At 50.1% G+C, this 26,549-nt stretch overlaps 6 protein-coding genes across 6 annotated transcripts; 3 read left to right on the top strand and 3 right to left on the bottom strand.

Moving 5' to 3' along the window:
- Nucleotides 1-1,876: 1,876 nt before the first annotated feature.
- Nucleotides 1,877-7,154, top strand: GCG54_00002378 (uncharacterized protein; the record flags this gene model as incomplete). Its single annotated transcript, XM_045402471.1, has 2 exons — nucleotides 1,877-3,141; nucleotides 3,197-7,154. 2 exons carry the CDS (start codon nucleotides 1,877-1,879, stop codon nucleotides 7,152-7,154), a joined length of 5,223 nt encoding a protein of 1,740 aa, XP_045256994.1.
- Nucleotides 7,155-9,346: 2,192 nt separating this feature from the next.
- GCG54_00002379 (uncharacterized protein) lies at nucleotides 9,347-10,210 on the bottom strand (the record flags this gene model as incomplete). The annotated part of the gene is made up of 1 exon (XM_045402472.1): nucleotides 9,347-10,210. One exon carries the CDS (start codon nucleotides 10,208-10,210, stop codon nucleotides 9,347-9,349), a length of 864 nt encoding a protein of 287 aa, XP_045256995.1.
- Nucleotides 10,211-11,023: 813 nt separating this feature from the next.
- On the bottom strand, nucleotides 11,024-14,569 carry GCG54_00002380 (Copper-exporting P-type ATPase; the record flags this gene model as incomplete). The annotated part of the gene is made up of 1 exon (XM_045402473.1): nucleotides 11,024-14,569. One exon carries the CDS (start codon nucleotides 14,567-14,569, stop codon nucleotides 11,024-11,026), a length of 3,546 nt encoding a protein of 1,181 aa, XP_045256996.1.
- Nucleotides 14,570-17,909: 3,340 nt separating this feature from the next.
- Nucleotides 17,910-19,068, top strand: GCG54_00002381 (uncharacterized protein; the record flags this gene model as incomplete). The annotated part of the gene is made up of 5 exons (XM_045402474.1): nucleotides 17,910-17,972; nucleotides 18,035-18,061; nucleotides 18,118-18,214; nucleotides 18,342-18,754; nucleotides 18,814-19,068. The coding sequence occupies 5 exons, from the start codon at nucleotides 17,910-17,912 to the stop codon at nucleotides 19,066-19,068; spliced, it is 855 nt and encodes a 284-aa protein (XP_045256997.1).
- A 644-nt stretch (nucleotides 19,069-19,712) lies between these two features.
- On the top strand, nucleotides 19,713-21,766 carry GCG54_00002382 (Lipase 1; the record flags this gene model as incomplete). Its single annotated transcript, XM_045402475.1, has 8 exons — nucleotides 19,713-20,108; nucleotides 20,172-20,249; nucleotides 20,321-20,390; nucleotides 20,449-20,557; nucleotides 20,609-20,958; nucleotides 21,014-21,085; nucleotides 21,148-21,564; nucleotides 21,618-21,766. 8 exons carry the CDS (start codon nucleotides 19,713-19,715, stop codon nucleotides 21,764-21,766), a joined length of 1,641 nt encoding a protein of 546 aa, XP_045256998.1.
- Nucleotides 21,767-21,862: 96 nt separating this feature from the next.
- Nucleotides 21,863-26,361, bottom strand: GCG54_00002383 (Pulcherriminic acid synthase; the record flags this gene model as incomplete). Its single annotated transcript, XM_045402476.1, has 6 exons — nucleotides 21,863-22,357; nucleotides 22,412-23,062; nucleotides 23,619-24,034; nucleotides 25,095-25,153; nucleotides 25,208-25,591; nucleotides 25,640-26,361. The coding sequence occupies 6 exons, from the start codon at nucleotides 26,359-26,361 to the stop codon at nucleotides 21,863-21,865; spliced, it is 2,727 nt and encodes a 908-aa protein (XP_045256999.1).
- Nucleotides 26,362-26,549: the final 188 nt, after the last annotated feature.

Raw genomic sequence — 26,549 nt, forward strand, 5'->3', positions numbered from 1 at the left:
TTCTTATTTAAGAGGTTCATGCTTGTGTGGTTTTTTCCTCTTTCCTGTTTCGACGATGGAATTGCTGGGCTGAGCCGATGGGATCGTGTTTGTGTCCGTTGTGGGGATGGTGTGGGTACGGCAGAAGTGTTTGCTTCTTATGTGGTGTTGTTAAGAGTCTTGGCTGGCTGAGTTCGGCCCCGAACGCGGTGGTGAAGAGTCCGTCGCTGAAATTCTGCCCCTGAGCTTATATTAACCTAGCTTGCAGGTTGATGCACAACTGCGAAGATTTTCGATCCGCCTCGCGACGATCCAGCGATGCAAAGGCTCTATGCAAGCCTGGCCGTACTTCTTTCGCATTATTGCAATTGCCCAACTTGAATCTTCTTGAATCGGCATCCTATTTCTTTTGGGAACCTAAATTGGTGTACTGTTCTGAGTGAGACGAACAAGATTGGACACACGGTTGTTAGCTTGGCACCTAATCAAGCGAGGCCTGGAAACACAAACATACGATAGTGGTGTCTACAACGGATTTTGCAAACATACGATAGTGGTGTCTACAACGGATTTTGAACGTAATTGGGAGTGTAGGCGAAGCTGTAAAACTTTGTTTGAAGTATTGAACCGGCGGGATGATCTTGGAGTGCTTCCGGACGCCGCAGCTTCGGCCCGTGTGGAGTCGCATCGCCAGATTTACACCGGTAGGGTTCGGGCCCGACGCGGGGCGGGTCCGACTCGGGCTGGAGTCCGCTAAAATTGCCTGACCCGAAAGCCGACTTCTTTCGCGGTGATGCAGGTCAACGTGAGTTGATTGTTCCACACCAACCTTTTCAAATCTAAACACTTGAGATTTTATCTTGAGCTTTGGGAACTTTTCTAATGACCGTCCTGCGCAGGCTCATTGAACAAAAGACTGCCGACATACCGTACAGCTAAAGGTTGCGTCCCCCGACCGCGACATTGGCCTCCATCAAGTTCATTCATGAACTGAAACTTAAGTAAGCGCCCTCGTCTGACCCGACAGTTGATGAACGCGATATGCAAGTAGAATCAATCATGGAATCATTATCGTCAGCTGCTTCAATTACATAACCCGACGCCATTATGTGAGCTGTCAGCCTCACAGAGGCGTGCATTGCGGTGCAACGGGCCAAGAGGTTCAGGTAGTAATCACGCCAGTGCCGCGACGCCCAGGTCGAAGAAGCCTTGGACTCAACTTTCACCAATAAGTATCAGAAACGGGCTTTTCGGGCCAATAGTACCTTGAGGCCAATTTCCAGCTCGTGCACTGATCTTGATGGATGACATGCAGCCATGGCATTCTTGTCGTGGCGACTGGCCATACCGTTGCTCAAAGCCTGCGACGCCAAAATCAGCCTCGAGGCTGTGTGATACACAGGCATAAGGTAGCTTATTCGAGAAAGAAAGCACAAAAAGCGCCTCGCATGTCTGACGGCGTCATAACGGCCAACACCCTAGGCATTTGGGGGCTAGCACGGCAAGATTGTCGCAAATGAACTCGGAGCTTGAGGCAGGCCGCGGTGCCCGTAGGTAATTGTGTGACTTGGCGATCCATGACAGTAAGATGGCTAAGCAAGCAGGCAATGCAGCCACAATTGAAGTGGTCTCGTCTCCTGTTCACTGTGTGGTGGCTTTCTCACCTCGCGCCCCACTATCCTCTGAGGAAGTACCTCGCATTGCATGTTGGAGTGTTGGAGGTTGGAAAGCAGGGTGACCAATCGTTCATCTGCAGCCTCACTAAACAAGAATCCGTTTAACTCGGTCATTTCAGCTCTCTTAAGAAAATGAGAGCCCATCCCGAGGCCAAGATGTTTTGTGCTGATTCCTGCAATCCCTGTTGTGTCACTGTCAGTCCGAAGAGGCCATCTCTAAAATGGCCGATCCTTTATCGATCGCCGCCAGCATTGCCGGTCTCATTTCGCTCGCCGACATCGTCTTCACCCGCCTGATTAAATACAAAAAGTCAGTCAAAGATGCCGAGAAAGAACTCGGTGACTTGGCGAAAGAGGTCAATCTCCTCGGAGGTGCCCTTAACAGCCTTGCCCGTCTAGCCAGAGCCCTGGAAGCAGGGTCCTTCGACAGCAACCTCCGCATGCACAATATCGAAGATTGCAGTGACAGCTTGACAGCAATGGACAACGAGCTGAGCAAGATCGACCTGAAATCCATCAGAACCAAACTTTTCCGCCCGATATCCTCGGATCAAGTCCGAGAATGGCTCGATATGCTCTCCCGCCACAAGCAAAACATCAACTTGGCTTTGTCGGCGGATTCAATGGATGCCATGCTGAAGCTTCTCGCAAAAGAAGATGAAAGTGTCGAGATTGTCAAAGAGACACGCAGAATCACAATCCGAATCGACAAGGTGATGGAAGACGAGAGACTGCTGGGCTTTTACGTGCATCACAATCCCCAACAAAACTACGATATGAGTCTTCGTCTGCGGCATGGCAGAACTGGTTTATGGCTCACTCGGCTTCCCCAATTTCAACGATGGCTATCGAATCCTGACTCTCGACTTTGGCTGAAGGGAATTCCTGGAGCTGGGAAAACTGTTCTTGCTGCCTCGATTGTCGAAGCTGCGCTGGGGCAATGTGCCGAGTCGATCGCATGCGCTTTCTTTTTTTGTGATTACAAGGTGTCTATTACGCAAAATATTGATACTATCCTCTTGGCTATTGTATACCAGTTGGGCTTGCAAAAGATGGAGGCGTACGACTTACTGAAGCATCACTACGAAGAATATCACCCAGGTAACGGATTACCGAGACAGCCGAGCGAAGAAGAGGTGAAGGCGATACTACACAGAATCTTGAAGATGTACGACCATGTATATCTGGTTATCGATGGGCTCGACGAGTGCGGTAAGCACACCACTGATGTGACCAGTGCCCTTGCGGGAATTTCAAGGGCATCAACAAATGTATCAATCGCATTATTGAGTCGCGACGAGGACGAGGTGCGATACCACCTGTACGAAGATTTTGTTCCTATCGAAGTTGCGGCCCACAAGCAAGACATAATCGAGTATGTCACGACAGAGATCGAAGAAAGAACAAGAAACCGAAAGCTTGACCTTCGTGATCCAGAACTCAAAGCTGAAGCGCTGTCCCGGCTGGTTGATGGCGCAAACGGAATGTGGGTTTATTTCCCAAGTGTTTTATGACTATAAGTACTGATAGTAGTTGAAAAGGTTTAGATGGGTAGCTTGTCAACTAGACCATCTTGCAGAATGCGATTCAGCCCAGGAATGCCGAGATGCACTGCAGTCGCTCCCCCCTACCCTGAACGAAACCTATATACGTATACTGGAAAGAATTCCACCGAAGAAGATACGCATTGTTCAACTCGCATTACATGCAATAGCTTTTGTAGTGCCCCCTTTGAATAAGAGAGAACTACAACACCTTCTCTCAGTGCCAGAGTGTGGTTCGAATTTTGACCACCGTCATGTCATCGGGGAAGAGGCTATCACGAAATATTGCAGTAGTCTCATACGTCAGTCAGCGGACAGAACATATTTCGAGTTCTCCCATTTCTCAGTTCAAGAGTTTCTCGAAGGAGGCTCTTTTCCTGGACAGCAACTCGAAGTCTTCCGTATATCGAGCTCCACATCTGACTCCTTGCTGGCGGTTGAGTGTCTCAAGTACCTCTTGCTAGGAAACTTTACTCGTCTGAGCATCGACGAAGTCATTTTAGCAGAAGAGACTGGCCAGCGCGACGAAGCTTATCCATTGTACCCTCACGCTGCTACAAGCTGGCAAATTTACGCGAGCGAGCACTGGGAAAACCCAGCTGTAAAAGCCCTCGTGAGGACGCTTTTTGACCCAGAAAAAACATCTTGCTTCTGCTTATGGGCAACGAAGTTCCTGTCTCGGCAGAATGACCGAGCGTACGAGAATATTATGGCATCAATTCTGCCTCATCCCGATTTCACCCCGTTACACATGGCTGCACTTCTCTCATTGCCTCAAATCTGTTCGTATCTTTTACATCAGGGGGTTGACGCGAATCTGCAAAGCCCTATGGGTAGTCCATTGCAGTGTGCGATTCAAGGGCTATTGTGTCTTAACCATTTAGAAGATTATGATGCAGTGGGAAATTGGTTCAGCGGAGTTTTCATTCCCGAAGACGATGCCAAACATTTGGCGGCCGTGGAAACTGTCATTTGTCTACAGCATGCCGGCGCTTCAATGCGATCCAGATGCACGAAACTTTACCCCGGGAAAAGTTTACTTCAAGTGGCATTCTCGATAGCACACAAAGAAGGTACTCTACTTCTCCCGGCGACTTTAGTACAGCTTGGTGTGGACATTAACGAGGACGATATATGCACTGCGGAGCAATTCTTCGACGGAATAGACCCCAATAAAATGGCTTGTGGGACAGTAAAGCCCCTGCATGGACTTGAGCAGCTTATTGCATCTCTCGACGGCCATATCACCAATTCCTCAGCTCATCCTCGTCTCTATTCCATCGCTTGGGAGAAAGCCGTAGATCTCAACGAAAACTTCACACGCGACATAACGAAAGTCAATACTGCACTCAGTCTTACCCTTACAGACCTGACCGAGCATGCCCTTGCTGCTGCCAGGAGTGGAAACTTGACCGTTCTACGAAAGATCTTACAAGATTCTCGCGTAACCGCTGACACAATCTCAGATGGCCAGGGTGGTTCATTATTGCACATGGCCCTGAGAGAACAGCCACGAACACAACCAATAGCCACCCTCCAAATGCTCCTAGATGCTGGCTGCGACGCCCTGAAAATAGATTCGTTCGGAAAGCAGCCCATGCATGTTTGGAATTGGAGCTTACAGCCCGAATTATTTGCTGATGCGGCTCAAATTCTGGCTGACAGAGGGTCGCTCTGCTCACATCAAGATTTCAGTGGGCGCAATGTGCTTCATAATCAGATCACTTCAAAACATCGACTGGAAGCTGTCATAAGATGTCAGTCGAAAGACATCGTCGAGGAAGCAATGCAAGCGGCAGACAACGGAGGGCACACCCCACTTTCCATGTGTCTGAACGCAAGGGAAAGGGATTCAGCCGTGGTTCTGGCCACATACAGCAATATCATTCCTTCGATGATCAAGTCTCCTGGTTTATTCCTCGGGCTTGTCATAGAAGCAAACGCGGAGATATTCCTCGACATGCTCCCATGCTTTGAAGATGCTGCTGTCTGTGAACCGAAGGAAAACCCACTGCGACATCTTGGACCTGGCGCCACTTTGGGGTTCGTCCATCGGATCAAAACACTTTATGCAAAGGTTTGTGATCGTGCTACATACAAAGAGACAGTATTACAGGCATACGTGCGGCGATGCCTCGCATCTTCAAATAATCGCATGATAGACAAGAACTGGGAGATTTTGGACGAACTTTCCATCTTGGACTCCCTTCATGCCAGTGAAGGCGGTCCGCAGGCCACCTGGGAACAATTTGCCGGTATAGCGATTCATGAGTGCTTAAACAATTTCCCGAGAGCTGAACGATCCCCAACACTACTCAGCTCTCTGCTTCGCCTTAGATATCTTGAAGCATTCGAGGATCACACTGGCAAATCTGGTTTAGTCCCAATATTCGACTCGGGTGTAGAACTGGACAGATGGCAACGGCATGGCCATATGCCAGACGATCTCTGCGATATCATTCGAAGAACCAAACACTGGACAGAAATAAAGAACCACGAGCCACTAGTGGACCTACTCCGACAAGCATTTCAATTCTACGACTATGAACTTGCAGAACTTCTTCTTCAAAAAGGAGTTAGCATACATGCTAGGTCTAACACGGCTAAAGAGTCGGCCTTGGAATTCGCTTTGAAAAACTCGCTAAGTTCTCCGGGGGAGTTAGAGAAAAAGATGATTGATTTGGCACTGAGCTATACTGATGCATCTCGACTGAACGAGCCCAATCCCAAGAAACACGGCTGTGCCTTGATACATGTCGCCATTGGAGCACCAGAATGGCTTGTACGCAAGCTCGTATGTTTAGGGGCAAATCCCAATTTGCGGATGGGCTCACGCCCATACGAAACCCCGATTATCCGCCATCTTTTGAAAAATAATCCAGATAGCGCGAAATCCATCTTCATAAATGGCGGAGATCCAGCTTTGACAGATGACAACGGATTTGATGGGACTTTGGCTGCTGCCTACCGCGGGTTGGTGTCTTTCTTGGAGGAAATTGCGGCCGAACCCGCTGGCGCCAACATACATTGGAGTCAGGTTTGTTCCCGGAAAATCTTTCGCCATGACCCTAAGAGGCTTCTCGGTGGCCTCGGCGCACTCCATCTAGGAGCTGCTTGTGGGTCTGTTGATGTTCTAAGATTTTATCTCGAGAACGACCTGCTGCAAGATGTCGACGCCAAAGCCGAAGATGGCTTCACACCTTTGCATTTAGCAACAATCAGAGGTCATATACATGCTGTGGAATACCTGTGTTCGCGAGGGTGTAACGTTAACTCACGTACAGAAGACGGGAGCTCTGCATTACATTATGCAGCTAGAGCCAAAAGATTGCAGGTCGCAAAAGCCCTGTTCCAAGCTGGATGCAAGCCATCACTGGATGGAGCTGGGCTGCTACCATCCTTCTATGTCCCCAAGAAGAACAAGCGTCTGATGGAATGGTTCCAGTCCATCGACACAAACTCTGCTCCGTTCATGAACGAGTTTGGGCTAGGAAACAATCCCCAAACGCTGCGTCATCAAAAAATGCGCCACGAGGCCTTCGCAGATCAGTTTGAAGAAGCTGTTAAAGACGGTGACATTGAGATTCTTGAAGGTCTTCGCGATGAAGGATGTAGCTTTGATATGACTCTCAGTAGCTGTAAGGGCTGCTCTCCCCTCATCCGAGCGGTTGAACTGGGTCAAACAGATATTGTCAGATGGCTGCTTCAAAACCGAGCAGATATCACCAGAGAAGTCTGTCACTTGTCAGATAGGAACTCCGCAATGCATCTGGTCTTGAGAAATAGCGACCTGAACGGGGTGCTCCACGAATGTCTGGAGTGTTATGCTAGCGGAGGGGGCAGTTTCGCAGAGGCTGACCCTGGATTTGTCGTCACGGCAGTGAAGTGTGGGAATGTGAATGGATTGAGAATACTTCTGGAAATGTTCAAGAATTCTCCAAACGTTAAGGAGTAAGCACTGAGAATGATCATAAGAGGCACCATCGATAACATTCAACAGGCATTCTTCTCCGATGCAGTGGTCTGTAAGAGAAGCTCTGAGACAGGTTGATTCCCAAGGGCGATCACCTTTACACTTTGCAGCATACAAAGCCGATCTGGAGGCTGTTGAGACTCTCCTCGAATATGGAGCTGATGTTAATGCGACGAGCTTCAATTGGTATGGGACGCCCCTCGGTTGTGCAATAAGATCCAATAAAGACGAGAGCCACGCTGTTGCCCTACTGCTGATTAAGAAAGGGGCAAACCTCAACTATCGAGACAAACGTGGACAAACCGCACTATTGCAAGCGGTGTATGCACACAATGTCCCGGTAATTAGGGAGCTAATCAACGCGAATGTCGATCCGGCGGTGACAGACTACAACGACGCCTCCGTCCTGGATCTTCTTCAAATGCACTGTGAGCATAGCTGTTCACTGTTTTCCTGGGCTTGGAACATGGGAATCCAGATACACAGACAAGCATCAGTGTCGGACATGGGAACTCCCTTTCACTACGCCACATGCGAGAGTGCATTCACGTCGTTTATACTGAACTCGGACATTCGACTGGAGGACAGCTCCGTGTTCCCCTGGAGTATCATTCTCAAAGGACCACCATGGATTACTGATGCCTACCCTAAGTATTTGAGGAGATTCGGCCGCAAAGCTATGCAGAGATTCGCAAACCTCACACCTTCCTATGGCTGGAGCCCTCTGTGCATTGCTGCGTCGAGGGGGGAGATTGTCATGATGAAAAACATGATAGACATAGGTGCCGATGTCAATTTTGAAGGCTGTCCTTATGGGACGGCCTTGATGGCTGCTTGCATTGCGGGACAACAAGAATGCGTCGAGCATCTAGTTCGTGGAGGTGCATTGCTGGCCTACCAAGGAGTGCACGGCTACAGATCTGCCTACATGGCTTCCGAGAAGACCCAGACAATCTTGGATTGGTTACTCGTTCAACGTTTTGTTGACCAAAAACGACTATCGTCAGAACCCCACCAGCCCTCAATGACCGGCGAGAACACTGAGTTCTCTCTGTGGAGTGGATGCATCAAAGTTGAACTAGCGATCAGTGGCATGATGGAAAGACTTCCACATAACTCCTCTCAGTTCTTTTGGTCGTGGCTGATGAATGAGAAGAAGGAGTTCTACGGAAAGATTTTACCCACCAATACTGGTCGTCGTACAACGAGGCCTTCTAATTTGATTCCAACGGAAACTGTGCGGATTCACCCTGGTGGTTACTCAACCCCTGAGAAGACGCCTGACACGAGTTCTCATGCGGTCCCAAAAGTGGTATTCGATGGGTTGCTATGGTACACAACTTGGGCAGGATAGGCTACCAGTTTCTATGCGTGATTGATTTTCCAACTTTCGTTCTTTTGGCGACTTATCGCGTAAAAATGTCCCAAAAGATTTTCACCAGCTGCTACGAGGCATTTGTTCATGATCGTATATGAGGTTGCGATAAGTTCCTACAGTGGGGGGACAAAAAAGAAAACGGGCAACCCATTTCAGAGTCCTCATTATCCCTAACTTTAGTTGAGAAAGTTAGGGAGTAAAAGTCCGATTTTAATGAGAACGAAACTTACCCCAAGCCTTTCTAATAAAAATAAGTATGAGAATATTTTTTATATATTTTATTTCTAAAGGTTTAGTAGGACGTATTTAGGTGTGTTCCTAGGGTCGACCGTTTTTTTTGTTCGGGCACTGTATGAAGTAAACCTTCGTTCCCTCATTTAGGGCGCTAGTTGTCGCTATCATACCCTTGAAGGCAATGTGGTATTACGATATCTATTGGCACGAACTTACTCATATGAGCGTGCGTTCAACAAGGCGTCAGCTATCATGTTTACCACTGCATAGCTAATGGAATCATTTTCATTCGCTTACTGGGGTGTGAGAATTCGCTCGTAAGCGATGAATTTCTCTGCAAAGTAGCAAAAGTGACGCCAAGAACGTGTATTTCATACGCACAACTTCGGGCCGGCATGTGGGCCATGAGGTCAGGGGAGCTGTAATTACTCAATACTGGTGATGACCTACAGGTAGAGTATCTTCATTGACGGGCAAGTTATCTCGTCGTTCCACGTATGATCCTATGTGCGCTAAGCCTACGAGAACATAGCCATGGCGGTTCTTGGTTCCTTCGTAATACTCAAAGACCAACTCTCGGAAGCTCACCTGGCCTGATTGTCTTGAAGTGACTCCCCTTAACCAAACGAAATCTGAACTGCTCTCTCTCCGCCTGTAGGGGCGTGGGCAGCTCTGGTATGATACTGACACACTCTAGCTTCAAGAACGGTGTATGGCCGTCGCGAGATATGTCCTCCAACTCGTCGAGAAAATCCAGTTGATCAATCCTATAAAGCTCTTGGCATACTGGATCATACGGTCTGTCAGATCTCGCATCATCCAAATCCCACAGCTTGATGTCTAAGATCCTTAGGTTCTTGAAATGATCCCTAAGAAGCCCGAAGACCAGTCGCCAAGGCCCTTTTTTGGAGTCATCTTCGAAAGCCGCGTTGCGGGCATCAATGACTACGTGCTGTATTCTTTCACATAATTCTGGCGGCATGGGCCATTCTTTCTCGGTGACGTTCCGCCTTCGAGTTGCGAGGACAGGTCCGGGGCCCTTGTGGTTGCCAGTCCAGCTGCGCTCAGCTTGCATCGACCCGTTCCAGTCAACCTCCACAAAGTCCTGCGAAGAATTGAACGGGATAGAGTCTGGCTGCGGTTCTCCAAAGTAGGTGATTGCCAACGCTCTCGTCTCTCGACTGACTGCGTAGAGAGGCACGGTCGACCACGATCTGTACGGTTGAAAGTGGATTTGCGGTCCTTCTCTCCATTCCAGATCGATAACGACCTTTCCCTGCATGACAATAGGAGTCTGCGACATGAGCATAATCTTGTCTCTGAGCTCTTTTGGCAGGTCCATGAACACTGGAAATGTCGTTAAAGCGGGTCGGCTTGATCCAATACTGGCTTCCTGGCTTTCATCGCTCGGCGGGTCTACGACCATCTGAAATGGCCGATAAGATTTTGGTAGTCGTTTGGGATGGTAGGGGTGGCATCGCATATGTCTTCGTGCCTTGAGAATGACATCGGGCCATCTCTCGCGATTCGTCGAGTCAATGGCGATTTCGAGATTACCTTTGATTTGTGGATCAATTGCATCGTAAAGTTCCTCCGATGAGGCTTGTGTCGTAGATCTGGCCTCTCGCGGGGCTATAAACTTGGAGAAAAAGGATTTCATTTTCAAGGGGATGGAGTCTGGTCTCGGCGGTGAAGGAAAGGTCGGCATGGGCCGGTCGCAGAGGCAGGCGAAGTGTCATCCTTTTATCATCCCATTCTCGTCGACCCTTCAGCTGAAGACACGTTGACTTGAGTCAGGTCCTGCCAAGGCAGCACTTGAGGCGACATTCGGGCAGGATTACTCATCCTGTATTGAGGTAAACTGTGGTTTCAAAGCCTGTGGGCCGTGGCAGTGTACCTAGGCATGATCTTCGCCATCGTAATGCGCCCACCGGCAGCCCCATTCAAGAGGTATGGTAGCGAGAAAAACGCCTGACCTGGCCCTCTGGTAGCTATAGGCAGTTTTGTCCTTGCACCCATGCAGGCGAGGCGTTAAGGAAGCCTCCGCAATGATCAATCAGACGGCGAATACTTATGAGTGAACTGATGTTGACTTATGGTTCTCCCGCAGCATCAGTCACTCTCAACATGGGTATAACGGATTGGCAAGAAATGATAATTAACTATTGTACGAACTCAAAAAAGAAACCAACTCAAAGTACGTAAATGTCGAAAACGCCAACATACATCCTCCGATTCTCTACAAATTCCCAATGGTCTTGGTCTTGTATCCAACTATCGACAGCGGAAGTCGCAACAACAGACTGCTTGTGATGACGCTGAGGCTACTCAAAGCCATTGCAAGCGCCGCCCAAACTGGATCTAATCTCGTGTAGCTTCCGTTCGTCTTGATCGGATACAGGACACCTGCCGCGATAGGCAGAGCAACGAGGTTATAGACTAAAGCCCATGCAAAGTTGAACTTGACGCGTCTGAACACCGCTCGACTGAGACTCGTGAGTGTGAGAAGCGTCGTGAGGCTTGAGTCGATGAGAACAAAATCGGCAGCAGAGATGGCGACGTCGGAACCTGAGCCAATGGCAATGCCAACGTCTGCGACAGTCAATGCAGGAGAGTCATTGATGCCATCTCCAACCATGGCCACGGTCGGCCGCCGATACCTGGAGTTTCCAATGCCAAGAAAGGATTCAGTCTTGATCTGGCTCTTCTGCAGGTACTCAATTTTCTCGCTCTTCTGCTCAGGAAGCACGCCGGCGATGATGCGGTCTTCCGGGATGCCGACCATAGCACCAACAGCTCTTGCGGTCTTGGCGTTGTCTCCAGAGAGCATCCATACGTCGATACCCTGCTCTCGTAGAGCATCCAATACCGGCTTCGCCTCTGTGCGAATAGGATCCGAGACAGCGAAAATGGCTAGAGGGTTCCACCCAACACCGTCGTCGGATGAGACGAATTTGCCAGCAGCGAGAACCACGGACTTTGCTTGGCTCTTCCAAATGTCTAGTTCCTCCAATGTTTGCTCATCAAAATTGGCTCCGTGATCAGCCATCAGGGCTTCGTTCCCAACGATGACTTCAAACAGATCAGAGAAAGAAGCGCTAGTGAAGGTGCCCTTGATACCCTTTCCAGGAATTTCTGTAATGCTTGTTGACTTCAAGCTATTCTGGCGTTGAGACCCGCAGAAAGTAGTCATAGCTTTAGCGATTGGGTGGCTGCTGTTGCCTTCGAGCTCCCCGAGACAGCCAAGGACGATGTCCTCATTCCAAGCTTCCCATCGCGCGTCCTCGATATCGAGGATGCGGTGGTCAGTAATCGTGGGCTCCCCACCATCGGTTAAGGTCCCAGTCTTGTCAAAAACGATAATGTCCAGGTTGCTGGCTTCCTGAAAGGCTTCACCTCCGCCCTTGGCCAGAATGCCATGCTTCGCAGCAAGCCCGCCACCAACAAACAGCGCAGTCGGGGCAGCAAGACCAATCCCGCATGGGCAAGCGATGACAAACACGGCGATGGCGAATTGAAGAGACCAGAATGGCCAACCTCCAACCGCGACGTCTTTGTAATCTTGCGGTAGACGGCCCGAAACTCCAAGACCCAGCCAAGTTAGCCAAGTCGTAATAGCGATGAGTGTGACAACTGGAACGAAGTACCCGGTGATGGAGTCAGCAACACGCTCGATCGGAGCGCGTCGAGCCTGTCCCTCCCGCACGACTTTGATGATCTGATCGAGGAGGGAATCCCCAGAAGCGCCGGTAATCTGCATGGTGATCGGGCCACCGTTGTTGACGGTGCCAGAGTAAATGAGATCGCCCAGTCGCTTCTCCACAGGTTTTGACTCGCCCGTTAGGCTGGACTCGACAAATTCGGCGTTGGAACCATCGATGAGGACACCGTCCCATGGCGGTGAACCCCCATGGACAACTCTCACTCGATCGCCGCAGTCAAGTAGGTCGACGCCGATGGTCTTTACCTGACTCTCCCCGTTCTGATCATCTAGAAGCAGCAGCGCGTCCTTGGGTCGCAAGCTTCCTAATTTTGACACTGCTTCACCAGTCTTTGCTTTGCTGTAGGCTTCGATCATGCGACCCACTAATAGGAACAAAGCCAAGAAGACAACGGCATCCATGTGGGAAGGCCTGGACTGCATCTCCACATGATGATTGTTAGACGCCGCAATGATAATTTCCGCGATCGAGCTGAAGTAGGCGATAGTTGTGGCGAAGCTGACAAGCATGTCCATGCTACCGAAGCGGTAAAGGCGGCGCAGAATCGGAACAGGGCTGCCAGGTCGCCAAAGAGAGTACAGCTCCTTGATCGCCCGTCGATGAAAGATATCGGCAGCAAAGAAGTAAACAGGTGTCGCCATTATCAAAAGAGACCACTCGGCTCGTGATACACCATTGACCGGCTGCATGAGATAGTGTCTCCCGTGATTCTCTGGTGACACGAGATTCATGTAGACAATGCCGATGATCAGCGTTGGAATGGCGGCAACGAAGCAAAGCAAAACGCGGAGCATCAGACGTAATCGTGTGCGGCGCATCATTTGCTGAGACCTCTCCTCCATGGTAGGTGGATGGTAGACCGTGGGTACGAAGGCGTCGTCAGTCGCCATGATGGACTCGAGGATAGCCCTGACGGTGAAGTCTGGAGCCTGAGGTACGTATGTGACTGTGAATATGGGATTTTCGAGTGTTCCATCTTCTTGCACCGACAGCCTGTCTCCGAAAGGGGAGAATGCGGCCAAGACTCGTCCTGGGCAGTGTGCACAGTACATGCCGGTGACTTTGATAGAGAGTACTCTGTGGGAATCTTTCGACCGATCGCTGTTGACCTCTATGAGATTGTTCAGAAGGGCTTCGTATCCAAGATCCTCAATTGTAGAGACGATGTTGTACAGGTGGCTCCTATCGTGGAAGTTCACCACTGCGCTGCTCGTAACGAGATTGACATTAACAGACTCTGTGTAGGGCAGCTTCTCTAGGGCGCCGGTCACCGTTCCAACACAAGAGCTGCAAGTCATACCCATGATGGAAAGCGAAGCTTGCCAAAGACTATCCGCAGAGGCTCCAACAACCTCTTCCACTCGTTCAAGTGTAGCATCGTATCCGAGAGACTCGATGATGTTGACTAACTCGTTCGTTTTGTTCTCGTCGAAGAACTCGATGGTAGCCGCGCGTGTGATAAGACCGACATTGACGGATTGGACCCATGTCTGTGCTTCGAGGGCACTAGTAACGTTGCCGACACAGGAGCTGCAAGTCATTCCTTCGATCGATATGGTGGCTCGGTATAGCTTCAAAGATTGGTCGTTCCCAATAGCCACTCCAGAGATGGCTTCTCCGTGACCTTCGAGTTTCTCCTCGCGGCATTGCAGGCAATGCTCAGCATGTCGCCTCTGCTTTTCGTCTTCGTTAATTTGTCTGCCTATGCAACCGAGTGCTTCGTAAAGACGACGCAGTAGGGAGACAGAGACGACAGGATTTGCAATAGGAGGCTGAGCCGCACGGCCCGACTCGAGCTCCTGGACTTGGGGGCTGATGATAATGCTGTCAACTTCGTACCCAGCATCTGCCAGGACTCGGGAGACTTTCTTCGGGGACAGGGCTTTGTCGTGTTCAACGGTGACACTGTGGTTGATGATCGAGGTAATGATGGACTTGGGCGAAGGGGTGAGCTCCCGAAGCAGCGGCTCGATAAAGCCGGTGCATGTTGGACAGTGGATGTTTGGGACGAGGAAGGTTGTCTCCTGAACAGCCGCCGAACGGCTTGCCTTCTTGGAAACCATACTTGAGTAGATAGTCAAAACCACAGGTTCCCTTGTAAGGGAAACGAAACTGAGTCCAATGATGAATGGAGAGGGACAATTTGATGCTGAAACTTCACGAGAACGAAGTTGAGGACAGGCAAAGTTGATGATATTCAGTTTGAAACCAGGTCCACGTATCTATAATACGCAAGGCGGATGGCGTGCTGTCTGTGGGACTTGACACTCATTCACTGATACGTGGACACAATGAATTAGCCATTGTGTGGGCCATTTTGCGGAGTGAAAGATAGATCGATGTGATTGACTGAAGATTCCTGTGCCTGCAGCAAGCCGTTCAAGCTGTCACCACGCCGCAAAATGGCCTGTTCCTAACACTCTATTTGGAAATGGACACAGCCATGAGGGCTTTGTGCGTCCAGTACAGCAGTATGTTGATGATACGAATGACACCTCGGGCGACCAATGGCAGAAAGCCACCTCATGAGCCATTTGTGCGGGATCATTCTACTATTGGGACCAAATGACGGTCGTTCCACATTGCGTCAAAGGACCTGGAACTGGTGGGTCTTTGAGTGTTTTGTGCTTCCAATCGTTGAGGTTGCCGATATTTAGCGTCGCAGCTAAGGCTTGCTTATCTGCATAGGCAGCAGGGGTCACATTCCCCGAATGGCAGGCGGGATTTGGCTTGCATGAAACAATATGTTAGTGGGCGGAGGATTCTTTGGGTGCAGAGTATGCGAAGATCATATGAACGTCACGGAACATGGAAACGCACTGGGAGTGATACCTCTGAGTCTAGCCGGACTGCGGAGTCGTGTGCACCGGAGCGGGAAGACCTCGCATTTCGTCACAGCAGGAACACTCAATATCGGATTCTCAACCATGAAACCAAGGTGGTATTCGGCAACCAATACGCACCGATAGTTGAGTCATACAGACGGCAAAAAGCCATGCTGTGGGCGGTGATGGGCAAGTGGTCTCTATAATTGAGTAGATACATCCTGATTATCTTGCTAATTTCACGTTTCACGAGTCACTAAGCTTCTACTATCCAATTGGTTTTAGAGTTTCGAGAATTCCAGCAACCCCTCTGGTTGCAAAGCATTTTTTGTTTTGAGAAGCGATTGCCCTGATACGCATTTGTATCAAGCAAACTTATGATCTTGTTTGCATAGAGAGAGTCCATGTCCAGGCGCGTTCGGACGAAACTGGGTCCTCCCGAAGTTGGTAATGACCAAAACACCCAAGAGTAGGCAACTTGTGAAGTCTGCGAAGGAAAACTCGCCTCCCTATCAGTGTCCACTGATATCCCGACAAACAACAATTACAAAGGAAGTGGTGCAGCGGATCGCTACAGCCGCTTGGGTGCAAGAACACAGCCGTTGTCTCCGGACGGCCGCGACGAGCACAGCATGCATCGTGGCTTCTGGATGTATCGCGGCATGCAGGGCGCTTCAATTTTTCTTCTCGAAAGCAGACACAGTGTCTATGGTCGAATGGCGTCATGAGTTGGCCGTCATCGAACGAAATGTGTGGGCAGAGAAGCCCATCTCCGTGTTGCTTTTTGATATCTCTTAAGCGGCTTCTCAAAAGGTCTTTGGTGATCAGCTGGCCTTTTTCAAGCTCGCAAATTTCGATTATCCACTCCAGCTGAGCCGTCTCAAGCGCATCAACAGTTATCCGCGGTGGAACCTCACCTCTAGTCGCGCTGAATCGCTGTACGCACTTGGGACAAGCCGGCACAATCGTCCGTGGCATCCAGTTGTTTGGCAAGGTCAATGTCTGACATGACGGCATATCTTTGTCCAATAACGGCATATAGCGAGCGGGCAGATTTGTAATTTCCCCTCCCAAGCCATACAACTGGGTCGAGCTGAGTTTGCCTGTGCCTCAGAAAAGCACGCCAGTGAATGTTCTGTGTTTAGGGTCTTGGGGGGTGAGGGCTTGCCGATTTGGTATAAGCAAACCTCCTGGTGCGTGGGGCGCGTGAGATTCATCGTGCGTTTTGCCTCGTCGTCTATTTGACCTCAGTTTCTTTGGTAGGAAAGTCAAGTACTTACGCATCAAACATCATGTGGTTTGGAAGAACTCCGAGAAAAGAGAATGAAGAGGGCACTAGAAAAACAATGCAGATAGAAAAATGATCCTGGCCCGTGCCACAGTGCTGCTTTGTATTACCCTACTATCCCTAGACCTTGATGATGGAGTCTCAATTCTGTGGCGAATCAGCGATGGGTTCAGGTGCTTTAGAAATCCGATGTATTGAGTCTAAGAAGTACTATTAGCTGGTGAATCACCTTTTGAGTATCTGTAGACCTGCGGCCTCCTGCCGAAGTCCGCCAATTTGTAACACACACTCTCTAGGACAAACCGGCAGTTCCCATGGCTCCAGGGAAATATAGGAGACATTGTAACTGCGGTCGTGTATTCCATCATATTCAGCATCCATACAAAGTGAATTGCTGTTCATTGGGCCGCCACCCACTGAGTCTGGAGGTTTTAGCCGGATTGCGAAGTCCAATGTTTGGTAGCAATAATCATCTAAGCATTTATCCTTACCGCAGTGCGCGATCTCAGTGTCCTTGGTTGTACATCGATACAACACTTTTATCTAGGTAAGCATAGGATCACAATCTTCCTTGAGCGAACTCCCGCAACTTTGCCATTGACTTCAACTTGGCGTTGAATTATGCAGAATTGTTCTTCGCCTTTTTCAAATCCTCAATGCAGTCGCTCCTAGGAAATAGTTTTCCAAGAGAGCGCGGCCGTCAAGCCAGTGAACCGTGCAGAAAGACCTTCAGCATCTAAAACCGAAAGCCCGGTTCCGACTCTTCCGCAGTTGAGGCTAGCCTTCGGCTCCGGGTGACGAGTTGCATGCTACTTTGACGGCAGGCATGGCGGCGTTCAGGTTAGGTGGAGAATATGGGAAAGCCATTTCCCCACATTCGCTCGACGCCAAGCCGCTGGTGGGAGCACTTTTCCCACATGCGCCCACTCCATCTCTGTGAAGGGTCATCAGAGACGAGCGAAATCCATTCTGATCGCAACTTCATTAATAGTAGTCGAGGAATTGACTTGTTTCTATTCAAGTATGGTAGTATGTCGTGTAAAATGCGGGGTTGCGCATGGCGATCGATACAACCTTGTCCTCGGCGCAATTCGTCAGGGGCATCTCTCCGATCCGTGTCCCCCGGTTTGTTGACAGCAAATCTCCGAAGGTTTCGTCAAGGCTTAATGTTTAACCAGGAAACATGAATCATTTATATATTGGGCGGTCAAACTCACGGTCAACGTCGGTCAGTTGGTGCACTGTTGGCCGCCGTTTTCGAAAAGCTGAGCACGACAACTTACTGCAAACATGAGGACCGTCGCTTTTCTTGGGCTTGTTGCCGCTGCTGTCGCTACTGACCATGGGCCATCAGTAAGTCCAACGCTCCTCGGCCTCTTGGGCCCATGAAGACTGACAAGACGTTTTTTTGATAGTACGGCGGCACTGGCCCTTACAAGTCGGTATGCATACAGTGGCCCTTATCACGTGCGTGGATTTCGACTAACATGAATGAAAGTACTACTTCGAGGTTGAATCACTGGCCAATCATAGCTTTTACCAGCCCCTAGAATCCGCGGTTGGCTCAAGCCTCAAGCTGCCCGTCATTGTCTGGGGTAATGGCGGCTGCAAGCCTTGGTAAGGGTGCCCCAAGATCTTAAAAGAATTAGCGCTAACACGGACCTAGTATGTCCCATACAAACCTCTTCTCCATGAACTTTGCTATGTGCTAACGCGCTTAAGTCGGTCTTACCTTCAGAGGATTCCTCGGCGAAGTAGCCTCCCACGGTGCACTTGCCATCGCCACGGGGCGAGCATATGTCGACCCCGAGACCTACGTGGCGCCTCCTGATGATCCGTCAGTGAACGCATCCGGCCAGAATCCAGCTGCTCTCACTGCCGCTATTGACTGGGTTCACGCCAACGCTGGCAAAGGCGATTGGAAACACATCGACGCCTCTCGCATTGGTGTTTGGGGACAGAGCTGTGGAGGTCTCGAATCCTACGGCGCCGGCCTGAATGATTCTCGTGTCAGCCATATCGGCATCTTCAACAGCGGTCTTCTCAACGAGACCTCGAGCAAGGAGATTGCCGGCAGCCTCAAGAAGCCCGTGTTCTACACTCTTGGTGGACCGACTGACATTGCCTACACAAACGTTTGTTGCCTTTCCAATGGTTTCATGACTACCTTATTCGAATGCTGACTTCTAACTAGGGTGAGCGTGACTACTCAGATGTTCCTGCAGGAACCCCGGCTTGGAAGGGGAATCATGATCTCGGCCACAGTGCTGCCTTTGATGCCCCCAATGGTGGAATTCCAGCCGTGGTTGGCACCCAAATTTTGCAGTGGATGCTGCGTGGGAACGAGTCAGCTAAGGCATGGTTCACCGGCGAGGGTCCTAAGACCATTGGCATCAACGATGTCGTCTTCAAAGACTTGGACAACATCAAGGTCACTCCTATTCAGTAAATACTGGCCATCCGTTCCCGCAAGCAAATATCAAATGACGGATTAAACGTCAAGTCCATATGTAGTCTTCTGGCATCCGTACATACTTTAGCAATCAATTCCATTTCAGGTACCATGGATGCCCCTTTGGATCAATGATCACATCCGCATACCGAAGGTAATGATGTCGCACAAATGCGAGAGGCGCTTTCTGCTAAAACCCACAATTCACTGGCAGTGCGCTCTCTCAGTGACATTAAACGACAACATTCCTCAAGTGATTACTGGTTTATGTAAGGACTTGTGAAGTGCCCAAATACTTCCGTCAGCTTCTCGGTGAATTCCCTGATGATTGATTAGCCCATGTCCCGAGCATCTATGCCGAGTTTCGATAATATCGCTGCCCCACTGCCAAGAGACGTTGGTCTTTTCCCACATTGTGGGATGGACCCGATCATCCGGTAGTGGGAAAACACTACCACACTACCCCATGGGATCTCCGCATTTCTCAAGGTCAGCAAACGTCGTCAAATTGGTGCTAGATTATGGTGGTCACGCAGGGGGTTATTAGATGTTTAGCCTTTCGAAGTGCTCGTAATATGTGGATGATAAATCCCAACAGGCAGCTCATTGTCAATCGTTGAGAGACACAGAAATCGAAAATGATGGCCAGTCATTCTTTCTTGACATCTTTCGTCTTTACTTTCTTACTACTCTTTATTGTTCAGCCATCAATTGCCATTTCAGTATTGACCACTAACGGCACAGTTGTTGGCGTGGAGGATGCTGTCAACGGTGTGCAGAGATTTCTGGGTATTCCCTTTGCGGAGCCACCTGTCGGTGACCTGCGGCTGCGACAAGCTGTGTCTCTGAGGAAGTCTTTTGGCAATTTACAAGCAGGCAAATTCGGACCTTCTTGTTACTCTGCGAGGGACCAAGGCAATTCAAGTGAAGATTGTTTGACGCTCAACATATGGAGACCGACGAATGCGACGTCCATCAACAGCCAGTTGCCTGTGTTGGTCTGGTTGTACGGAGGTGGGTTGACAAATGGTTACACCGTAAGTCATTGTCTCTATGTGATGCACACGCATGAACATATCTTACATGGAAATATTTGTCAGGCCGATCCCAGATTCGAAGGGACTTCTGTAACACGTATTTCTCAGAATATTGGCAAGCCTATAATTCTCGTCTCAGTGGTAAGTCCGTAGTAGACTGGTACCAGTACCTCTCGTTTTATGGCGTGGGCGAAAGGCTGATCAAACACTAGAATTACAGACTAGGCCCCTTCGGGTTCTTGAATGGAAAAGAAATGGCCGAACTTGGTTTACTCAATATTGGTAAATAAACTCCATGTTACTGTATTTCATTTCTTACTATTTCATCATAATCTAACAGACGCCCAAATGTCAGGCATGCTAGACCAACGAAGGGCATTCAGTTGGATTCAGGACAACATCGCTGCGTTTGGTGGCGACCCCAAGAAGGTCACCTTAGCAGGAGAATCGTAGGTTCAGCCAGAGTGAGGACTCTTCGTCAATCCACTAATACAAAATAGAGCTGGTGCGGTATCTATCTACTCCCATATGATGGCATATGGCGGAAGGAATGACGGTCTCTTCCGCGGAGCCATCCTGCAGAGCGGTGGAGCGTTTCCATTGACGCCACCGAATACGACAGTGTTTCAGAGCACATTTGATTCGCTAGTCAGTGGCACAAACTGCTCTTCGCTTGCCAATGGCAGTGCTTCAGACAAACTGGATTGCATTCGCAAGTTGCCTCTTGACGAGTTCAGGGCAAAGGTGGGATCGTCGACTGGGCAGTCGGTTGATGGTGACTTTACCCGCACCTCCATTCAGCGAGCTCTGCCCGCTGGGCAATACATCAAGATACCCACAGTTGTTGGAAGTAAGCTTGACCACCCTAATAGGTTATGTCGAGAGTAGTATCTGACAATGCTCAGCAAACACCGACGAGGGCACCACATCGGCGCCGACCGGCATCAACACAACTGAACAACTCTCTGATCCAGTAGGTGAGTAATGACGACACCATGGAGCGCGTAATCCTTTCATAGCTCATCTGACACAAGTCCAGCTCAGGGTTACTTCCGCCCGAAGTTATTACCGAACGAGACGGTCTCAAAACTCATCAGTCTGTACCCCACAAATCCCCAATTAGGATGTCCGTACAACACTGGAAGTGCTCAGTTCACATCTGGGCTTCTCGATAAAATGGCATGCTCCATATTCGGTGACATGGTCCAGATTGGCCCAGCGCGGATGATTGCGCAGACATTAGCCCGAGATGGCGTTCCCGTGTACAGATATCGCTTCAACCACTTACAGACGAACACCTCATCAATGACGAAAGGCATCGGAACTGGGGTGGAGCAGCAATACGTATTCTCAAACTTGAATCCAGACCAGCCTTGGGACCAGAGCATGGCATATCAGATGTCAGCCTCGTGGATCAGCTTTGCACATGATCTTGACCCGAACACGGGCGTCTCTGGTATGTCGCTCTCATAACGATGTTTGCCATCAAACGGATGCTGACACAAACAGGAACTGGATTGCCTCTCTGGCCACTCTATGGCAAGGAAGCAAACAGTATTGTGTTCAATGGATATGGCTCGTGGGTCGAAGCGGACACATATCGAGACCAGGCTGTTCAGTTCATCATTGACAATGTCCTAAATGATGGCGCATCGTAGACGTAGCGGTAGACGGACACCTTGATCACGATAGAGGAAGCCATATTGGTCGTACGTAGATTTCACGAGCGATCGCTTCATAGTGGTCATATGCCGTCAACTACACCGGGCTTCCCATGCTCCAACCACCTCCTCCATCTCTCGCGTGACGCCCCAGTGTTGGGAAAGACTATGCAGCAGTATCCGAATTGCGCTCAGCTCATACACCAAATTCTGAGCGATCCATCCTGGGGATTGGGGATTCACATTATTCGTGAGAAACGCCAGCGTGTCTTTCGATACATCAGCCGTCGAAGACGTCGTGCCTTGTCCTGTGTCGTCTAGGCCTTGTAGGATCACCATACTCCAGTCCACGGAGGGAGGGACTAGGACCTTCGACAGCCCGGGAAGGGCGAATGAGCTGAAAGTCGTGGCTGCCGCAAACAACGCCCCAGGTAGACATGTGTCGTGAATGATTCCGAGAGGTATCTCGGATGCAATCTTGTGGATCTCCATGGCATGAAGCAAACATTTTCTCGCCCTAAGACCCTGCGTCCAGGCATTTGGGTCTATCCTGCTTGGCTCTTCGCGCTTCTTTCCCCCAAAGATGTGCTGTGTGATGTTGTAGTGATAACACATTCTTCTCGCCCCACGAGCAGTACTGACAACTAGGTCGAGGCAGACGGCATGCCATCGCAGTAGCCCAATAGTCTTGTCTGCTGCCGACAAGGTCGTGCTTTGAGCAAGATGGCTCCGCAGAGTTACCAATGCTTTCACGGCTCCAAGCTTCTGAGCAACCTGTGCCTGCGAACCCTTGTTCAATCTTTCGAAGTCATTTGTAAGCGATGCCAAGATTTCAAGGAGAATCCTGATGTTGAGGAGCCCTGGCAAGCAGTAGACTGGGCCCATGTGTGTTCCGTCAGGAACGAGCGAGTGATAGAGGTCTGAGAACCGATCTGGCCCACTCCCCGTGTTGTATCCGCGAGATACCATTACCTCGATCCACTCGTCTACTGTCTCAGCAGCAAAAGCGTCTTCATCGGCAGATAGTGGCAGCGAGTTTGTGGCTGACCAGGTGTTGACAAGGTTTCCACTGAACTGCGAGACCACGCCGTCAATGATGCACAGGCCTAGTAGCGTTCTCAATTGCGTCTCCCTCGCCGCCCATGATCTCCAAGCGTGCATTTTCGTCTCGATGGAGTCGTGAGTCTGTGGCAAGGTCTGTCGGTAAGGCACTAGGTCGTACATCCCACAGTACTGCGCCCAATGCATGCTGAGTCCGTAGAAAGTCTGGCTAGTCATTCTCAACGTCCGATTCTAGACAAGTGGTTAGTCACGACGGCGTTCATGCATCGGCTTAAAGGGATTTAACTCACCCTGGACAGAGCTGCATAGATCTGACTCAATAACGCCGTGAGAACGAGTTCAACTCCACTGCACGCGTCGTGCTCTCTCTTATGACCGGTCATTTCCGGCCATGAGGTCGCAATTGCTGTGTATGCAAGCCTCCACAGTGCTTCACCCTGATCATACGCTGGTCAGAATTAGAATCTCACAGAGACGCTATTGAGTTGCTTACTTTTACTGTAGCATCTTCCGTCCCGAGGAACAGAGAACCAAGAGCAATCGCGTTCAAGAGGAGTGGAGCCGAACAGTCCCGATACACGAACGTAGGGCGGTGAATGATCGGAAGTATGGGTACGAACTTAGTAAAGAACATATGTAGGCTGCTGTCGAGGAACCGAGGGGTTAAATCGGAGAGTTCTACATGAGAGGTAACGTTGAATAGCTTGAGGGCGACAAAGGTCAGTCAGCAGGCCTACTTTCAACATCGAAGACTCAAAGACCTGGGTCATCAGGAGGACTGTCTCACCGTGTTCGTGAGGATTCCATTGATAGTCTGTACCGCACGTTGCCCATCCTCTGCGAGGGCAAGCTCATCGCCATCGGCAGTACTACTGAGTCCAGCAGACTGCACATCCTGGGGCTGATAGGCCGATGGGATCAATCCAGGCATAGACTGGTCCCACGTCATCCCATCCGCTGACATCAGACTTTGGAAGAGTTCTTCAGAGTCAGGCCAAAGAAGAGACGAAGAAGCGACATCGTGGTTGTTGCCCTCATGGTCTGAGGCAGACACTACGCTGGCATGCATTGCCTGAGAAACCTGAGGCGCCACATTGTGTATCGCGACGTTTCCGGCAGGGGGCTGAAAAGGGTGAACTGAAGATGAGGCACTGCTTGCAACTCCGCTCGGAGTGAGTTGTGGCTGGGCTCCCTGCTTGTGTCCTTTGACGTGTCTGTTGAGCACATCTCCACGGGAAAAGCACCTATCACATATTGTGCATTTGAAAGGTCTTGATCCGGTATCTTAAGTGGAGGTCAGAATCTGGAAGACCGGGCAGAAAATCACCTGCGCGTGGTGGATTTTACCAACGCGCTAGACTTACGGGCTCTTTCGTGTCTCTGAGGGAAACTTCAGCTGAGGACGTCATTGGTCGGCAGCAGTTGCTGAGAGCCTCTCACCTTGAGGTGTTCCTTCTTTGTGAACCTCCTTCGGCAGAAGGAACATTCGAAATTGGTAACCGGGGCCGTCTCTCGGGATTCGTCGGCCATGGCGGTTGCGTCACATATGCATTTCCCACATGTGCGGTGGCTATTACGAATGTGTTGATGGAGAGAAGAAGAGCTTTTTCCCCAACTTCCCCGCAGCCCCCGCGACAATTGTGCAGACTGCAGCAAATGCCGAAAATCACGCTAAAGAGCCGATGGTGACAAGGGTACCCCTTTCCCACATTCACCCACGACAACTCACCCACCCCGGACAGTCGTCTTTCCCATTTCTCCCACACGGGTGAGCTCCACATTTCCCACCATCGTGCTGGGTTATTGAACCTACGGGGCATAGCAACACGAACAGCCGATTTGCTACGGTCTCCTTCCAAGCGATATTGATATGATCGTGCCGTGATGGAGTTCAGGCCGATGTGATGGAAAGTCCGTGCGGAGAGCGACCGCATTTCGTGGACTGAGTCAGGGGAACTCTGATATCGGTGTCTAGACTTCGGATATCTTGAACCTTCTGCTTAAGCGATTCAATCACTAGACACGCCCTTACGAAAAATGAGCCCAAGCGCGGCCAGAATTCACACGGCTGATATTATTTCTCTGTATATCATTTACCACGACGAGACTACTTGGTGTGTGTTCCCGCCCGACTGGATTAAGAATGCTTGATTGATATGTTTCCCTCACTGTCGCCAAATTCCTCGCGGCCCTCATCATTGAACAAACCTCATGGGGCAGCTGATAATCCCCAACTCCGGCATTCTTGAGTATTGCAACTCACCGTCTACCTCAAAGTCCATCGTGCTTCGCAGGATCACGCGGAGAACAATGTCAAGAGCCCTAGTACACAATCAGTACAAGCTCTTCAAGTTCCGTGACGTCTAATAAACTCACAATCTTGCAAGTGGCATGCCTGCACATCTATGTCTTCCCCTTCCGAATCCCATGTGCGATGCAATGTTCTCTCTGTGAAGAATGAAATCGTCGGGATTCTCAAAGACCTCTGGGTCACGATTGGCTGCTGTATAGCACAGGGTGATTGGCTCTTTCGGATGTATCGTCTTGCCATGAAGACAGACTTCCTTTGAAGTCGTCCTCGCAAAGCCTCGATATGGACTGTAGAGTCGCAAGAACTCCTCAATTGCAGCTGGTATGAGGGACTCATCCTCTCTAAGTCTGTTCTGCAATTCTTTGTCTTTGGAAAGGTGGTTGCATATTGAGCCGATGAGAATGGGGGGCGCGACAACACCCACCACCAAAGATTGTCGGAGGCACCCGCTGGACGAAGGTGAGAAATGCAATGCGTTGATATAGCATGGGCCTTACATGAGATGTTCCTCCTTCAAAGGATGACCCTCAGCATCTCGCTCTAGGAGTAGTGAAGACGCTGGGTCTTCTTCTGGGTCCCTTGGATGTATCCGTCGGTCGGCAAGGAGTTCTTGTGCGATTTGATACATTTTCTGTGAATTTGTCGTGACCGTCTCACCGTCCTGCATCCTCCAAGCATTGAGCCAACTTGCGGCAGTGACAGCCAGTTTTGGAGCAACATCGGGCTCGAGATTTAACCATTCGGATTCCATGCGGGCAACAAAGTTCGCTGCAAACTCGGCACTGATGTCTCCACGGCCCCGGGCTATTAGAGGCGCGAGCTCCGCTTCCGCATGCTTCTGCAATGGCTCCCGTAGTCGTCTCAGTCGAGCTGGCTTCACTGTGCGTTCAAGCGCAGTTCGGAAGGGGGTATGAGCTGGTGCGTCAAAGTTCAAAGGCGGTCTTCGGATGCCTCTAGGGTCGCTTGGTACAACTGCCCTGACACTCGATATGTAGGTTTCGGAATCCATAGCTGCTCGTTTAACGTCATCATACCGCGTAAGAAGCCAATATCCCCCATACTGGCTGGTGTGAATGAGGGGACATTCTTTTCGAAGATATCGGTACTCTTCATAGATCTTGGCGGGATCGTTGCTGATCACTGCGGCTGACGTATCGATGTCAAAAGGTAAGTTGTCCCTTTGGACCTGCTCTGAGGTGCTAATGGCAGCCATGCCCATCGGTGAAATCTGGTGACCAAAAGATGAGAAGACGTTTAACCTGTGAAAGCTTGTCGTTAGTTTACATACGGTTGGAATGGCCCGGAGACGTGATCGAGCGAAAGTTGAACGCCCAGCGGCCCAGGTCATGTCTTGCAGCACGGCCTGAAATCAGACAGAACCCATTGACAGCCCCTCACTATAAAATC

The sequence above is a fragment of the Colletotrichum gloeosporioides genome, assembly GCF_011800055.1.
Source record: "Colletotrichum gloeosporioides strain Lc1 chromosome Unknown consensus_106, whole genome shotgun sequence".
NCBI lineage: Eukaryota > Fungi > Ascomycota > Sordariomycetes > Glomerellales > Glomerellaceae > Colletotrichum > Colletotrichum gloeosporioides.